We start from the raw sequence: 17,826 nt of genomic DNA, 5'->3' as shown, positions 1-17,826 counted from the left end.
TTGTTTTAATAAAATAATACTTTAAAAATTAAAATAGTATGACCTTCTCATCATAGATGGTCAGAAAATATCTTTTTATACAAATGTGATTTTTTTTTTAAGTTTTATTTATTTTTGGCTGCGTTGGGTCTTCGTTGCTGTGTGCGGGCTTTCTCTAGTTGCGGCGAGTGGAGGCTGCTCTGCATTGCGGCGCGTGGGCTTCTCAATGCGGTGGCTTCTCTTGTTGCAGAGCACGGGCTCTAGGTCCGTGGGCTTCAGTAGTTGCAGCACGCAGGCTCAGTAGTTGCGACATGCAGGCCCTAGAGCACAGGGGCTTCAGTAGTTGTGGCGCACGGGCTCAGCAGTTGTAGTGCACGGGCTTAGTTGCTCCACGGCATGTGGGATCTTCCCGGACCAGGGCTCGAACCCGTGTCCCCTGAATTGGCAGGCGGATTCTTAACCACTGCGCCACCAGGGGAGTCCCTATATCCCATTTTGACAACTAGGAAAGGCCTATTTAGAAGGCCTCCAGCCTATTTCCCTCCCCATCTCAACCTGGAGCAAATCACCGTGTGACCTGGAGCAACTGACTTGATCTCTTGGCGCCTTGGTGTTCTTTGCCAATGGGAATTATAACCGTGTTTGATTCATAAGGTTGTCATGAGAACTGACAATCTGTGTAAAGCACTTAGAACAATGCCTCGTGCATGATTTGTGCTATATAAATATTTGCTATTATTATCTAATGTCAAGAATTGAGTCATATTCCTCCGTCTAACCAATCACTTGGCAGGGCAATGAGAGCGCCAGTTGGCTTGGACCAATCAGGATCCCCCCACTAGGGCTGGGGTGGGGCTCACTTGGAAGCTATGGCTGTTCATAGGCAAAACAGGGCTTAGCAAGGAAAAAAGGTAGAGTTGGAGAATGGGTATTAATCATCCAACAGGATCTGCCACACCTGTATTTTTTTTTAATTTATTGAATGCTTAGTTGTACCAGGCACTATGTCAAGCATTTATTTATTTATTATTCATTTATTTATTGGCCTCGCTGGCTTGTGGGATCTCCTCCCCCCCCACACACCTGGGATTGAACCCACGCGCCCTGAAGTGGAAGCACGGAGACTTAACCACTGGACCACCAGGGAAGTCCCCTGTGTTGTTTTTTAAAAACAATGTTTATTGACATATGAACACTGTTCTATTTGTGTGTATTCTGTTGTTTTTTTTGTTTTTTTTTTTTTTTTGCTGTACGCGGGCCTCTCACTGCTGTGGCCTCTCCCGTTGCGGAGCACAGGCTCCGGACACACAGGCTCCGCGGCCATGGCTCGCGGGCCCAGCCGCTCCGCGGCATGTGGGATCCTCCGGGATCGGGGCACGAACCCGTGTCCCCTGCATCGGCAGGCGGACTCTCAACCACTGCGCCACCAGGGAAGCCCTATTCTGTTTTTTTTTAACTTTTTATTCTGAAGTTATTTCAGGCTTACAAAATACTTGCAAAAAAGTACAAGGAGGTCCCATACACCTGACACCTAGCTTCCCGAAATGTTCACTTCTTACTTTTAACTACAGTGTTAGTATCAAAACCAGGAAATTAACATTGATACAATTCTAAAAATCCCTTTACAGTCTTTACTCAAATTTTGCCAGCTGTCCCCCAGCGTCCTTTTTCTGGTCCAGGATCATGCAATACATTGGGTTTTAACTATAAACACCATTTTAAAGCTGCACAGAGGTTCGCAGAACCTTAACTCTTCCCTTATTGCCGGACCTGTTGGCTGTTTAGAGTCTCACCATTGTGTACATTTCAAATGATATATTTGGGGCAGATCTTTTGGGCAGGTGGCTAAAAAGGAATTACTGAGTCAAAGGATATGAATATTTTTAAAGCCTTGATGCATATTGGGAATTGCTTTCTAGAAAACTGTACCAGTTGATACCTCCAGAAGTAATGTATAAATACTCATCTTCCCATATTCTTAGAAGCCTTCAGAATTGTACTACTGTCTTTAATCTCTGCTATTTTGATAGATGAAAATCTTGTCTCATTGTTTATCTTGCATTTTCTTGATTCTTTTGAGGTTTAACATTTTTCATGTATATATTAGCCATTTATCCCTTTATTAATTGGGGGTCTGTGTTTTCTCATTTATTTAATGTCTTTATATATTAAGTAGATTAACTTTTTGACAAATTTGAGACAAGTATTTTCCACAAAATTTTTTTTTGGCTTTTTCTTTTGTTCATATTATCTCATAACATAAAGGTTAAATTTTTTTTAAGGAGCCAGAAGAGTAATTCTTTCCCTTGTTAAGTCTTCAGTTGCCTTTTGTCTGAGTTTAAGAGTAACATATGCCTATTAAAGAAAATTAGAAAAACACTTCTATTGCTTTTAGCCCTAGAAAGTCTTCCACTGTCCAGAGATTGTACATGTATTTAATTTTCTTCCAATTTGGTATGTTTTAATTTTATGTCCTTAGCACTTTAATTCACCTGGAATTTATTTTGGTGTATTCTGTGAAGCATGGGTCTAAATTGCTCTTTTCCAAATAGCTAATCAGTTATTTAAGCACCTTGCTTTCAGTACGTTAATAACTAATCTTTCTGCTTCCCGCTGTCAGAGTTAGCTATTGTTGCAATAATGCCGCATAACAAGCAAATCCAAAACTGAGAGGCATACAACAACAAGCATGTACTTCTCATTCGTGCCCCTGTGGGCAGGCTAAGTTTCAGCTCGTCTAGGCTGGGCTTTGCTGGGCTGGGCTGGCTTCCAAGCTGTGAGTGGGGTCAGGTCACTTCCATGTGTCTTTCACTCTCCTTAAACCAGCAACTAACTACCCGAGGGATGTTCTCATGGTGAAAGGCATGGCTACAGAGACCAAGTTCAACCATAATAGCACATTTAAGACCTCTGCTTGTATCATTCCATTGGCCAAAGCAAGTCACAAGGTCAAGCCCAACATCAGTGGTGCGGGAGAAATATATTGCACCTCCATGGAGATGGTGCATAGTCACATGGTGAAGGGTGTGTTTTCAGGGAGAGATGAAGAATTGAGAACCGAAATGCAATCTACCACACCCATGGAGACAGCCTTTCAGGAAACTAGGTTGTGTTAAGATAAAGGCAGAACAGAATCTAGATAGGGACCCAAGGTCAAGAGGAGTTTGTTTTGTTTTAATTTATTTATTTTTTTTTTGGCTGCGTTGGGTCTTTGTTGTTGCCTGTGGGCTTTTTCTAGTTGTGGCAAGTGGGGGCTACTCTTCGTTGTGATGCATGGGCTTCTCATTGCGGTGGCTTCTCTTGTGGGGCACGGGCTCTAGGTGCGCAGGCTTCAGTAGCTGTGGCAAGTGGGCATAGTAGTTGTGGCTCGCGGACTCTAGAGCGCAGGCTCAATAGTTGTGGCACAGGGGCCTAGCTACTCCGCGGCATGTGGGATTTTCCCGGAACAGGGCTCGAACCCTTGTCCCCTGCATTGGCAGGTGGATTCTTAATCACTGCGCCACAAGGGAAGCCCCAAGAGAAGTTTTTTAGGCAAGGAGATACTCGAGTTTGCTTATACAGAGTGAGAAAAAGGGGTAGAGGGGTGGGTGGGCACAGAAATTATTTACTCTAAAAAGCATATTGGCTGAAAGCAAAGGAATTGGAGCTGGGCCTGATGTTTCCAATAACAACTGTGGATAATGAGAGGAGATCTCAGCAAAGTAAAAGATCTGCCAAACAGAGGCAGACCTTAACCTTGACAGTGCCCCCCAAGCCAAATGTCTGCAAGCAATGAGGTATTATCAGGTATAAAGTGTAGGAGGGGGTGAATAATGAAGCATCAGTCTGGCTCAGGCGGAAGATTCTCATGGGAGAGGAGGTGAAAACAAAGCAGATTTGGAGCAGATTTGTTCTGGAAGTCTTCCAGAACAGGCCGGGGGAGGGGAGGGTGGCGTGGCTTCCTAGCTCTGCATGAGTCCCCCAAAACACCCACTCTCACTCCTTATCCCCAGCCTTGTCCAGCTCCCTGCATTTCCTGAAATGTATCTTGGATGATTAGCTATAATCTTGTAAATGTGTGTGTAGCATGAGGTTAGATTTAGGATTCAGTCATCTCTGTATCTCTGCAGGCTCATGCTTGAGCCTGCATTTCCTGTTTCAGATGACAGGGACTGTGTTTTAATTTCTCAATATAATGCCTGGCACAGTCTTACCTGCAGAAAAGTGTGTTCACAGTGTCTTTTGATGAGGCTCTGTAATTCTTCACTTTGCACGTATAGACACGGACTTAGAGACATGCAAGCTCCCTTGGCCCGGAAGGACCTCCTACAAACTAGCTTGTCAGTCTTCTCACTCCCGCCTCTTTTGCGGCATACACAGGGGTTTAATTCAATTCTATCTGATTTTTGTTTATTGAGAGCCCTTTATGTGCCAGACACTGAGAAGGAGCTGAATTGTGGGTAAGGAGACAGGGAGGGAGCAGGCTATAGCTCCGGCCTTCAAGATGTATCCACATAAGAGAAACTTCATGTCTGGCATTACTGAATGAAACCCAGGATTAGGTGTTGGGATTACAATTCAGTTTGGGGATAATATAACCCATCTCTTGGCTTTTTGGGGGCCGGGGGAGAAATGAGGCCTCCAGTTCATTGTGTGTAATGATCCTATACCTCTATACTCTCCACACTGGGGACTCAGTCTTTAGATTCAGCTATCTAATAAGAGCACATCAGAGGGAGAGAGAAAAAGTGTGGTTTGGGGCTCAGGTTATCTAGCCTCTCTCAGGCCAGAGCACAGGCCGAAGCCCAAAAAGCAAGAGAAGAAAACAAGAGCAGTGCCTCCCCTGCTTCCCTCCCCAACTATCTCCCTGCTGGGGAGACAGGTACCTTCACTGTTTGCAGATTTCTTTCCCTCCCTGTGCTGGGCTAGGGCTAGAGCTTCTTTCCCTCCCTGTGCTGGGCTAGGGCTAGAGCTGGAGCCGGAAGGAGCCCAGCCCTAGCTCCCGTTTGCCCAAATTTGTAGGTGTCACCACATCTGTCTTTACAATTCCTTCCAACCCACTGACCTTAACTTCTAGAACTCACTGGGAAGGCAGCATGGTGTGTGTGTGTGGGGGTGGTTAATGATGTGGAAACCCCACTGGTCTTGGGATACCTTGGGTCCTAGTCCTGCCTCTGCCATCCATTGCTGTATAATCTTGGTCGAATCACTCCCTCAGGCTATGTGGCCTCTTCTTATCCTTCAGGGCATGGCTTACATGTCACCTGCTCAGGGAGGCCCTCCCCCATCTAAACAGGCCCTCTCTGTCCTCCATATCATTGCCCCCTCTGTTCGATTTCTTTATAGCACCACAATTTGTAATCATACACAGGTAGCAATGTATGTGTACATATACACGTATATGTGAGTATAGATAAATACATATATAATTATATTTGTTTGCTTATTTGGTTTGTTTCTCTGCTGGATTCTAGATTGTAGGCTCCAGGAATGAAGAGACTGTGTGTCTTTGATCCTTGCATTCTCAGAGCCTGGCACAGTGCCTGGCACAAAGGAGGACACAGAAAAGTAATTTAGTGAATGAATAAATGAATGAATGGCAGCTGACCCATGTAATCTCCCAGGTTCCTTCCAGCTGAAAAAGTTTATGAGGCTACGGTTTCCCGCCAAGAGGCCCATTCCAGGGCCTCTCTCAGAGTTCCCTGTTGGGGGAAGGTGGCAGGGTGTGGGGCCGATCCCCGGCCTCCAGCGATTTTATACCGGGATTAGCGCAGATCTGATGCCGGCTCCGGCCACGCCTCCCGACCGGCCAGCCGGGGGCGGGGCCAGGCCTCCTGCAGCCGGGTGACATTCCGGGCATGCACCAGGCCGGGGGCGGCGAGTGGGCGGGTGCGAACGCGAGCCAATGGAGGGGCGGGACCAGAACGCCCCCAGTCCCCCAGCTTGCGGGTGCAGGGGGCGTGGCCCCAACCCCTCAGGTTCCCCAAGTGGGGGCCTGGGCCGAGCCGTCGCCTAGCAACGCCCCGCCCCGCCCCCTGGGCGGCCTTGGGCGCCTGCCCCCAGCATGGCCTGGCAAGGCTGGCCTTCGTCGTGGCTGTGGGTCTCCAGCTGCGGGCTGCTGCTCCTGGTCCTCGTCCTGCTCGTGAGCCCCAGCAGCTGCCGAACGCGGCGGACCCTCCGCAGCCTGTTCATGGCGCGTAGCCAGCGGCTGCTCTTCCGAATCGGGTTCGTGCCGGGCTCCGGCGGGATGCGGGGCTCGGGAAAGCGGTCGCGCTGGAAAGGGGGACTGAAGAGGGGTGCCGCGGAAGGGTTTAGGGGTTCTGACGGGGCTAGGGCTAGGGGATCCAGGGCCAGAGAAGAGCGATCGGAGAGGCAGACTGGAGAAGCCACTGATCTGCGGGGACTGAGAAAGAGAAGTTGGGGGTGGAAAATTGGGTTGGGCTGGGGAAAGCAGTTTGCGGCGGGGGGGTGGGGAGCAGGCCAGGGTAGCCAGAGAAAGGGAGCGTTGAGAGGACATCTGGAGAAAAGAGCCAGATGAGGGGCTGGAGACAAGGGAGCTGGAAAAAGAGAGCAGGTGCAGGAGCCCGGGCTCCCGCCACCCCCGCAAGTTCCTCCAGTGAGCAGGTGCTGGTGAGAAGGAATGTCTCAGACCTTCTAAGTCTCACGTGAAACCGCTAACTCCTTCCATGTGTCCTGTCCCTCTCCCCATCGCTCAACTCCCTACCATTCAATATAAGCTCTTCTGTCCCAAGAGAGAGTCCTAACTCCGTAGGTCGGTCTGTCCCTTTCCTTCAATCCCCTCCCCCACCAATCCTGGCCCCTGTCATAAGCCTCAGGCTGTGAAATCCGACCCTAATCACTCAGCCTGACTTGCCGCTGGTTCACTGACCTCCAGTGACTCTTTCCTTTCTGACCACCCTCCACCCCCACCCCAGTCCTCATTCTCCCCTTCCACCTACTTCTAATCCTTCCTGGGCCAAGCAAGGGTGGCGACCAGCCCTGTTCTGCCACAGAAACACTAAGAGGCAGGGAAGGAGCCACAAGGGGAAGGCTTCCTAGGGTCTCTATCCCCTTCCCATTACCAGCAGGGCCAGGGGGCAGGACCTCAGGCCCCAGTTGAAGGACAGTGATGTTGGGCCTGGGAACTATGGGAGCCCTGGCCCCAGGCCAGGCTCGGGGGAGGACCTAAGCCGGGAATTTCCTGAGTTTCAGAGAAGACATTGTACAATTCACCCCTCCTCCCCTGACCACCCCAGATATCCCAGAAGCTTCACCCCTAGGATTGTGCTCACACTCACTGTAAGACAAAGAGATATAAGGACCCAGTGAGGGGAAAACTGGAAAAACATAGGGTGGGGGGGAATCTTGCATGTGTGCCTTTTGGGGCATTCGCATCTCTAATAGCCCAAACAATGGTCACATTCTCAGTGATGCTCCAACTAAGTCACCACTGCTCTGCATTAAAATAATGAGATTTACAAATATTCAAATATCTGCATATTCACGATTTAAAAAAATATTTCTCCTTACAAAATTTATGGAAATTTTATTGCTCTATTTGGGGAGGGATTTTTAAATATACTTCCAGCTTTCAAAATTGGTAACATTAAAATCACACAGATGGCCTGAGGAAGTGAAAAATAAAAGTTTCCACAAGAGACTGGAATCAGAAGTCCTGAGATCAAAATTCCCAAGGTCACCACCTCAGAATCCTGAGGGTTTGGCTATTCCTAGAACTTGGGGTCTGGGAGTTCCAAATCCTCAAACTTGGAATTCTCAGAGAGCTTCTTTGGAATTCAGTATTCCGTGGGCTTTCCTGTCGCTGGATTTCAAGGTTGCCTTGGAATCAACTCCCCAAATTTGCAGAGCAGAAGGGCGTGCCTGGAATCAGAATCCCAGATCCTGCCCCTCCAGTGTCTGGGAAACAATCAGTCCAATCCCTTGGGGGAGAAGCCGCTGGCTGCTGGGAGGGACAGGGGGTGTTAGCAGGAAACGGTCTGAGGGAAATGGGCAGGTGTCAATGCTGTGAGGGTGCCCGCAGGAAGGATGGAGAGGGAGGGGGACAGGATGAGGCAGGACATGATGGGAGGGGCAGAGCGCATGGGCACACTCCATCCTAAATGTGTGGCTGAGAGGACCACAAGTAGAGGATTCTGTTGGAGGCTGGAAAGTGGACGATAGAGATAGGAAGCAATGGCTGGGAGAGGAGTCGTTGTTGATGTTATCATGAATTACAATACTCACCGGTGTTTGACAGTGTTATTAAGGGCTTTCCTCAAACATAACCACCATTGTCTTGGGATGGGGATAACTGGGCACAATGGAGGGTCGATTTGGGCGACCTGAGGTAGACACACACATTTGGGACTCTGCGGGGCCTGGGAGGCAGCGTGTAGTAGTTAAGCACATAGCATGTGGGCACAGACAATCTGCTTTTGAATCCTAGCTTTTGTTCCTTAGTAGCCACGTGACCTTGGACAAATAACTCAGCCTCTCTGTGCCTCAGTTGTTTGCATCTGTAAATGGGCCTGGTGATAGTGCCTATCTCACAGGGCTCCTGTGAGGATCAAATGAAATTCTCCAGAGGGGCTGGCTTGTAGTAAGTGCTCAGGAAATGTTAGCAATTGCTCATTCTATAATAGCATGGGGGATGGGTGGGAGGGAGGATACATGGCGCTGGGCCATGGCTCCTTCTGGAGCTTCCTTTTTTTTTTTTTAAATAGGTGCCCAGATAGCTCTAATTGGGAAGGCTTGTCAACTTCTTCTTTTTTTTTTTTTTTTTTGGCCGCACCATGCGGCATGTGGGATCTTAGTTACCTGACCAGGGATCGAACCGGTGCCCCCTGCAGTGGAGGCATGGAGTCTTTTTTTTTTCTTTTATAAATGTATTTACTTATTTATTTATTTTTGGCTGCATTGGGTCTTCGTTGCTGCGCACGGGCTTTCTCTAGTTGCGTAGAGCTGGGGGCTACTCTTTGTTGTGGTGCACGGGCCTCTCACTGCGGTGGCTTCTCTTGTTGCGGAGCATGGGCTCCAGGGTGCACGGGCTTCAGTAGTTGTGGCACACAGGCTCGGTAGTTGTGGCTCACAGGCTTAATTGCTCCGCAGCATGTGGGATCTTCCCGGACCAGGGCTTGAACCCGTGTCTCCTGCATTGGCTGCTGGATTCTTAACCACTGCGCCGCCAGGGAAGCCCGAGGCACGGCGTCTTAACCACTGGACCGCCAGGGAAGTCCCTCACTTTTTTTTTTTTTTGGAGCTTCCTTGCATGCTTCTGCTCTTGTCTTCCAAGCCTATCCTGCCCATGTACCCATCAGGAAATCCCACATCCTTTCATTCATTCAGTGACCCCGCTAACTGCCCTGGGTCGAGATTGTGGGATCACTGATATGAGCGGAGTCTGGTCGCCATTCTCAAGGAGCCGGGGTGAGGAGCATGTGAACAGGGACCCTAACTGGCAGGAGGCAGGGTGTGACAGTTTCCCCCAGGAGGAACAGGGTGTGCTTGAGGAGGCTGGGATCTGGAGTGTGTGCTCCCCTATGGGTGCCTCCTGCTTCATGCCTCAGTTTCCCTTTTGCCCCTTTGCCTTCTCAGTAGTAGTTGAGGAGGTTTGAGTAGAGAAAAGGCCCCTGAGCAGAGCCTGTCTGCAGGGGGCGGGGCGGGGAGGGGGGTGAATGGGGAATTAGGCTGGGAATGCCTTGAGAATGTCTGAGAAAGTGGAAAGCGCCCGGCCTCTGCGGATGGACAGTCCTAGCCAACAAAACCTTCCCACCCTCCCTGACCAAGCGCTCTCTTCACTCCTAAGCATAGATGAGCTTTCTTGAACCTCCTGACCCAAGTGAAACGAGCTGTCCCAGGACAAACCTTGCTTGCTCCACTTCTGAAAGAGGAAAGCCCTTCTCTGGGGCCAGTGAGGACCACTGGCTTGATTTCAAAGGGTGGCAAAGGTCTTGAGCTGAGGACCCTTGAGTGAATGACCCACCTGCTCGTGGCCCGAAGAAAGGCCACATAGAGGCAGTGGTCTGGGCCATCCACAGCACAGCCTGCAGGAAGGGAGCAGGGAGGGTCCTTTTCCTTTCTGCAGGCCTTGGGACCTTGGAGAGCTGCAGTGTCACCATCTACAGCAGCCCCTTGGCTGGATGGCTCCCAGTGCCCCCTTCCCCAGGCCACGTTGCCTACAGAATGGAGTCCACACCCCTCACCCAAAGGGGCTCTCCCACACCCCCTCTGGACCCATCTTCCCCAATCCCATCTTCCCCAGGCTCTGTGCTCTTGCTGTACTTCTGTCTGGGGCCTGCCAGGCCTTCCTCCCTACGTCAAATTTTGTCGCATCAAAGCTCATCTTCAAAATATATCCAAAATCTGAGCACTTAACCCACATCCACTGCTACAACCCTGGGCCAACCTGTGGTCACCTCTCACCTGATCTCCTAAATTGACAGCTCCCTTCAGCCTTTGTACCCCCAGAGCACTCTCAGCATAGCAACCCGGATGAAACTGTTAAGATTGAAGTCAGAAATGTGTAACTTCTCTGCTTAGATCCCTCTGGAATGGCTCACAGGCCCTGATGGCCTGCGGATCCCCAACCTCACTTGTTTTTGGTATGCTCCCACCTTGCTCATTGGGCTTCGGCCATACAGGCCACTTTGTTGTTCCTCAAACACTCTGAGACAGTCTGAACTCCAAGACCTTCTGTCACTGTTCTCTGTCACTAGAACTTTCTTCCCCCAGATGGCCACATGGCTGTGCCTCTCTTCCTTCAGGTCTCTGCTCAAATTTCACCTTATTCGAGAGGCCTACCCTGACCACCCTGTGTAAAAATAGCAAGGCCCCCATGCCTGCGCTCTGTTACTCTACGCTGCTAGGTTATTCTCCGTAGTACATATCACCACATGACATCCTATATATCGACTTGCCTATTGTTTATTGGTTTTCTTTCCCAACCTGAATATGAGCCACATGAAGGAAGAAACTGCTTTCACTACTATATCCCAGCTTCCAGAACAGTGCCTGGCACAGAGTTGGCCCTTGTTAAAGGGCTTTTTTTTAACATCTTCATTGGAGTATAATTGCTTTACAATGGTGTGTTAGTTTCTGCTTTATAACAAAGTGAATCAGCTATACATATACATATATCCCCATGTTAAAGGGCTTTTAAATGAATAAATAGCTTGGCCCAAGTACCATCTCCTCTACGAAGCCTGCCCGCCCTCCCCAGTCAAAATTCATCTCTGCCTCCAGTGACCCCTGGTGCTTTCTCCCCTCCTAGAGCCTTCATTGCATATTCTTGCTCATTCTTGCATTAGGTGTTCAGAGGTGTGATTTCCCCACTGGACTCCCACAGGCCTAGCCCAGGGAGCAGGACTGAATCAAGAGGGCCTGGGATTAGGGTGAGGGAGGGAGCGGGGGCGTGGGGAGGGGCAGCCAAAAAGAACAGACCAAACCAAACAAACCCCAGGGGCCTTGTCTGGGCAGGTGGCCTGGGATTTCAGGCAAGGAGACAGAAATAGTCCGGGCCTCCTGCCCAGGACCAAGATTCGGCAGAGGCCGCCAGCAATGCCTGTGTCTCTGGTCCTCCCCAAGAGCCCTCAGCAGCCACTCTTCCTCCCCCTGGGAAAGACGGTGAAGGCTGGAGAGGACTGTAGTCTGCAGAGGACCATACCCGGGATGGGTATGGAGACAGTAGACACAGGCCCCGTGGTCTCCCGCTCAGGTCTGTGTCTTGATCTGATGCAGGCACTGCCCCTCTCCCGGTCATGGGGAAATGGTCCCCCTACCCCCCAAGGCCTGCTGACAGCTTCCGGAAACTCTCACTCTTGAGGGCCTTTTTAGCTATCTCCTTATCTTCAGTTTCCTCAGTTTTGAGAAAGCACAGAACAGCTAGTGGTTCAATTTGTTCCTGAGGGGCTTCAGAGCAGGCTGTGCTCCAGTAGGACTCTGTGTCCTGGTGGCTGTCCAGGTCCCTCAGCCCTCAGACAGGCATTTCCGGTTTGGTTTCATAAAGACTGCCTGTCACTGGTCAGATGCAAAGCCTGGGAAAACCTGGGTCCCGGGGGTGCAGGAGAGGAGAAGCCAAAATCACCCCCTGACCAGAGAAGCCTCTCAGCCTGGGCTTGTTGTCCAGCTGGTAGAGTCTGGGGCCAGGGCCTAGCTGGGACAGACAGCCCCCAGGCCTCTCTCAGAGCTGCCCAGGATGGCAAGACTGCTCAAGGGAGGAGGGGGAGAAGAAGGGCTTCATTGTGTGTCCTCCACAGCCAGCCAAAAGAAGGGGGTGGGGAGGGGCTGTGTCTCACTGCCCCAGCTGTCCCTGGTGGCCTCCCATGGGCTGGAGGTTCAGGCTCAGATACCAAAGACGCCACACTCTGGTTCAGCGAGGCGAGAAGTGAAAGGTATGCCTGTGGCCCTCACTGGGGTGAGGGGTGCTGTGTCCTGCAGCCCTGACCCGCGGGGAGGGCCCTCAGGCACCTTCAAGGCCCCGGCCCTGCCCTGCAGAGTGGTTTTTCTGTCTCCCAGTTGGGTCCCAGAGGACCAATTAGGAAACTTTCTTTTCTTTTTGGTGAGGCCACAGTGGGTAGTTCCGGGCCCCAGAACTGCTGAATCAGAATACAGGAGGGGCGGGGTGGCGGGGCGGGCAGAGCTGGGGTAAGCAGAAGAGGAAAATGTCAGAATCTTTTTGTTTCACCAGCACTCCGAGATCCTTCTGATGCATTCTGGCACATGCTGACCCTGCTTGGGGACCCAGTGGCAGGGAGTTAGAATTCCACATCAGGCCCTGGGGAGGTCAATGTCATCTTGTAAGTCGCGTGAACTTCCTGGACTCTGCTGCTTGTTCAGAGAGAAGGAGCACCTGGGGTTTTTGTTGTTGTTTTTTTTTTAATTTTATTTATTTTTTTTATCTTTGGCTGCGTTGAGTCTTCGTTGCTGTGTTCCGGCTTTCTCTAGTTGTGGCAAGCAGGGGCTTCTCTTCGTTGCGGTGCGCAGGCTTCTCATTGCGGTGGCTTCTCTTGTTGCGGAGCACAGGCTCTAAGTGCGCGGGCTTCAGTAGTTGTGGCTTGTGGGCTCTAGAGCGCAGGCTCAGTAGTTGTGGTGCACAGGCTTAGTTGCTCTGTGGCATGTGGGATCTTCCCAGACCGCAGCTCCAACCCTTGTCCCCTGCATTGGCAGGCGGATTCTTAACCACTGTGCCACCAGGGAAGTCCTGTGCCCGTCACTTTAATACCTGCACGCCTAGCCCTGCCCTGCCTTTCCTGGTCACTAAGCCAGCATTTTGTGGGTTCCAGTTCTGTGCTGGGCTAGTGCTGGGGGCAGCCATGGGGCTGCAGAGGAGCCACGAGGAGAAGGCTCGTGACTGCCTGCCCCCTGCACGGCGCCGATTAGGGCTCCTGGTAGAAGTTGATAAGGCCCAGGCCCTGCAGGGCTCACCTGCCCCTGGAGGCCTGGGGAGAGGCTGAGTGCCCCAGATGGAGCAGGGGAAGATAGCTTTCTGCCGGGACAATCGGGAGCCGGGTTTGAGCCCAGCCCTGAAGGATGCTTAGGGTTCTAGTAAGTAGAAAGGCCTGCAGGGTATTCCAGGCTGAGAACTCTGGGAGCCAGGCAGGACTGTAGTTCTGAAATTTTAATGAGTTGTTTCAGGCATTCAGAAGAAGATAGATAGTATAACAATCCCCCCACCTCCCAGCTTAAGAAAGAAAATATTACAGATGCTGTGAAGCCCGTGCCCACCTCCCCACCCACCTTCTCCCCGCCCCTGAGGAAGCCCTGCTAATGTGCGTGTTGACTATCCCCTCAGCTGCCTTTATTCTTTTACTATTGATACATATGTCTCTATCCCTAAACAATACCAATGATGGTTTTGCATGCTTTGGCATTTTAGATAAATATTGTCAGGTTATCTGTTTTCTCTGTGGCATGTCAACAGAATGTGCTGGAGCTTTGTGCAGGCTGAGGGTTGGTGCTCTAGGTCATTGGCTTTCCTGGATGTATGGTTTTCCATGGTCTGGACAGGTCACCACTTATTTATCCACTATGCTGTTGACAGACATTTAGGGGTGTCTGATTGTTCACTCTTGGGACACGGGGTTTTCACTGGGCCGTACGGGAGGAGGGGGAAGAGACTTGCCTCCTTCAAGCCCACAGAGGGCTTGACTGGGGGTTGGACACTCTCCCATCAGCAATGGGGAGCCCCTGAAGGCTTTTGAGCAGGAGCAGCATGCAGTCAAAGGAGGTGCTTTAGGAACTTAAACGTTTGCCAGAAGTTTGCAGTTGGCTTCAGAGGCAGAGAGCTGGATGAAGGAGGCTTTCGTAAGGGCCTCACTGAGAGCTTCTAGGGCCTGTTCCCAGGGGTGAGCCCATGCGGGGGAGGTGGGTGGAAAGCGAAATTGAGAGGAATCCTGTCTGGGTCACCTACACTGGGGAAAGGGTTAAAGGGGCGCTCAAGCTGTGTAGCTAGGAGGATGACAGGGCCTTTCCCAGAAAGAGGGGCAGCAGAAGGAAGAGCTGACAAGCGTGGTTATGGACCCTGGTGATTGTGACACAGCCGAACGGCTGATGGAGGAGAAGCCGGAGCTCAGGGACTTGAGAGACTCATGAGAAATTCATTGTCAGGGAAGGACCAGGCCTGGAGAGAGTGGCCCAGGGCCACTAGGTCCTCAGGCCCCTCCCCATGCTCTGCACCGATCCAGACCTCAGACCCACAAGGGCCACCCCGGCCAGCACAGCTCTTGGGTCTGGCAGCCGTCCCCACCTTTCTCCATCTCCAACATCCCCTCTAGGCCAGGCCCTCGTCATCTCCACCCACTGAGTGACTCGGTTCCCCTGCCACCTTCCACTCGGCTCCCTTTCACTGTACCTTCTGACAGCAACTGAGCGAGCTCTTAAAAAGGGAAGTCAGGGCTTCCCTGGTGGCGCTGTGGTTGAGAGTCCACCTGCCGATGCAGGGGACGCGAGTTCGTGCCCCGGTCCGGGAAGATCCCACATGCCGCGGAGCGGCTGGGCCCGTGAGCCATGGCCGCTGAGCCTGCGCGTCCGGAGCCTGTGCTCCGCAGCGGGAGAGGCCACAACAGTGCGAGACCCACGTACCATGAAAAAAAAAAAAAAGGGAAGTCAGAACACATGCTTCCCCACTTTAAAACCCACCAGCAGTTTTCCACCTCCTCTCCGTGGCCTGGCGCCTGCGCACCTTGCTGACCCCTTCTCCGGCTAGAGACTTCGAGGCCCCCTGGCAACTCCTAGAACGTGCCCTACTCGTGCCTGCCCCAGGGTGCTGGTGCTACACCCCCCCAGACAGTCTGCATTGCTGTCTCCGTCATCTGTCTGTTCCCTGCTCAAGCGTCGCCCACAGAGAAGGGACCTTCCCCAACCACCCTGTCTACAGTAAGACCATCTTCCTTTCCTACAACGGTTAACGGCTTGCCTGTCAATTGTTTTGATTTCCGGTTTGGTGTCTGTTGGCTGCTCCTCTTGCTATGTTGGCAGGGAGCCATCTGTCTTGTTCTCTGCCGTCTGCACCCTGTCCAGCATGTGCAGTAAGTATCTGCTGGAGAAAATCAATGAAAGAGCAGGGCCTTGTTTACTGCAGCTTCTTAGTGCCCAGTCCCCACACTTGTTCATCTTCATCTTCGCTGGAGCACAAAGCACATATAATAAGTATCCAATAAGGGAGGAACATTTACCAGTCCCTCCCAGATGTGGACGGCCATGTTCTAGCAGCTATGAGGGGTGCCCGGCTGAATCTGGGAAGGAAACAGCAGTTGCTAAACACCTTCCACCTGTCAGGCCCTGGAGAATGTTAACATTTGTCATCTTGTTTTATGTCACTGAATCCTCACGCAGATGAGAAGCCTGATCTGTGAGACCACTGACTTGCCCAAGTTCTCAGACCAAGGAAGGGCCAAGCCGTGACTGGAACCCGGACCTTTCTGTTGCCAGAGCCCCTGCACTTTCCATAAGCCTAAGTAGGAAGAAATGAAGTCAGGAACAGGACTCCAAGCATGGATGCAGGGTGGTGTCCGGTCACAGAGGAAAGGGTGATTTTATTTTCTTATTTATTTATTTATTTATTTTTATTTATTTATTTATTTATATTTGCGGTACACGGGCCTCTCACTGTTGTGGCCTCTCCCGTTGCGGAGCACAGGCTCCGGACGCGCAGGCTCAGCGGCCATGGCTCACGGGCCCAGCCACTCCGCGGCAGGTGGGATCTTCCCGGACCGGGACATGAACCTGTGTCCCCTGCATTGGCAGGTGGACTCTCAACCACTGTGCCACCAGGGAAGCCCCTTATTTATTATTTTTAAAATTTTCATTTTGAAATCATTTCAGAGTTGCAAAATTCGTGCAAAGAATTCCCATGTACCCCTCACCCAGCTCCCCTGAATGCTAACATCTTTTATAGCCATGGTACAGTTATCAAAACGAAGAAATCAATGTCCATACAAACTAGTAACCACTCTCCAGACTTTACTGAAATTTTGCACACTGCCCCCCTAACATTCTTTTTCTGGTCTGGAGTCCAATCCAGGATATTTAGGTTGTTCCAACCCCTCCCCTCTGGCTGGGCATCTCTGCTGTGCCAAGTCTTTGTTAGTCCGGCAGCACAGCAGGGAGAAAGGAGAGAATCAGCAGCTCCCACCAGCTCTCACCCCCGCTCTGGGTGTTTGGTACCTCTCGCTTTCCTGTTCTTGGTGCCCCTTCCCCAGATTCTCACACGGCCTTTCCCTTATTTCTTGGAAATGTCACCTCCTCAAAGAGGCCTTCCGTGACTGACTACCAGATCTAGAATAGCAGCTCCTGTCCTCATTCTCTGTCCTTTTGCCTTGTTTATTTCATCATCTTCACTTGACAGTATGTTTATTGTCCTGTCTGTCCCACTAGAATATAAGCTTCAAGAAGGCAGGGACTCTGCCTTACTCACTGTGTGCCCAGAGCAGGCTAATAGCAAGGCCTCACTAAATATTATGGAATGAGTGAAAGTAGGAAGTGGCCGAAATGGGTTTAAAAATAAAAACAAAAACAGGGTCTATGAAAAAACAGACATAAGACACATAAAGGATGGCAAGGGGCTTCCCTGGTGGCACAGTGGTTAAGAATCTGCCTGCCAACGCGGGGGACACAGGTTCGAGCCCTGGTCTGGGAAGATCCCACATGCCGCGTAGCAACTAAGCCTGTGCGCCACAACTACTAAAGCCCGCGCACCTAGAGCCCGTGCTCCACAGCAAGAGAAGCCACCGCGATGAGAAGCCCGCGTACTACAACGAAGAGTAGCCCCTGCTCGCCGCAACTAAAAGAGAGCCCACGTGCGGCAACGAGGACCCAACGCAGCCAAAAATAAATAAATTAATTAATTTTTTTAAAAAAGGATGGCAAAACCCCTCCACAGCGCGTCTAGATTCCCAATTGATACAAGGGCATGGGCACACAGAGCCGGGACAGCCATGATTCACCTTCAGCTAAATTGTTTCGACCAAATTGTCATGGAAACAAGCTTGGTTTTGATCAGATTGTTTGCAGACAGATCAGCTTGCTCTTCCCAAAGGGGCCTGAAGAGCGCCTGCCCCTCCTGCCTCCCCGACACAGACACAGTAAGCCTCTGTAGGGATTTAGGGCCCTTCGTCCACATCCCCACCTCAACTTTTCTGTCTCAGGCTTAATCAGCCAGAACCCACCCCACCCCCGCTTTTCTGACTGCCTTGCCCTGTAACACTGAGCACTGACCGACCCCACCCACACCCCAGCCTCAGTAGCCTTCCCGAGAGCAGAGGGCCTGAGACCACTCCTGCTCATGCTCTGCAGGGCCCAGTGTAAAATGGAATTTGGAGCCTGTTGCTCAAAAGGCAGGAAAGAGGTGCCACGTAAGGTACTAAAATATAA

At 51.1% G+C, this 17,826-nt stretch overlaps 1 protein-coding gene across 3 annotated transcripts in view; it reads left to right on the top strand.

Annotated features, from left to right (window-relative positions):
* The first annotated feature begins 5,922 nt into the window (after positions 1-5,922).
* PNKD (PNKD metallo-beta-lactamase domain containing) overlaps positions 5,923-17,826 on the top strand; it is a 20,297-nt gene continuing 8,393 nt past the window's right edge. For 2 of the 3 annotated variants that reach the window (XM_082630218.1, XM_082630217.1), the window contains exon 1: positions 15,803-15,983. In XM_082630218.1, coding sequence (XP_082486344.1) covers positions 15,922-15,983 — 62 coding nt within the window. In that variant the 5' untranslated portion in view covers positions 15,803-15,921. Of the gene's footprint in view, positions 6,184-15,802; positions 15,984-17,826 lie in introns of those variants that run through there. The other variant, XM_082630216.1, reaches the window with a different exon arrangement.

The sequence above is a fragment of the Mesoplodon mirus genome (genome assembly GCF_964341445.2).
Source record: "Mesoplodon mirus genome assembly, chromosome: 8".
NCBI lineage: Eukaryota > Metazoa > Chordata > Mammalia > Artiodactyla > Ziphiidae > Mesoplodon > Mesoplodon mirus.
This window is presented reverse-complemented; position numbering and strand designations above follow the sequence as displayed.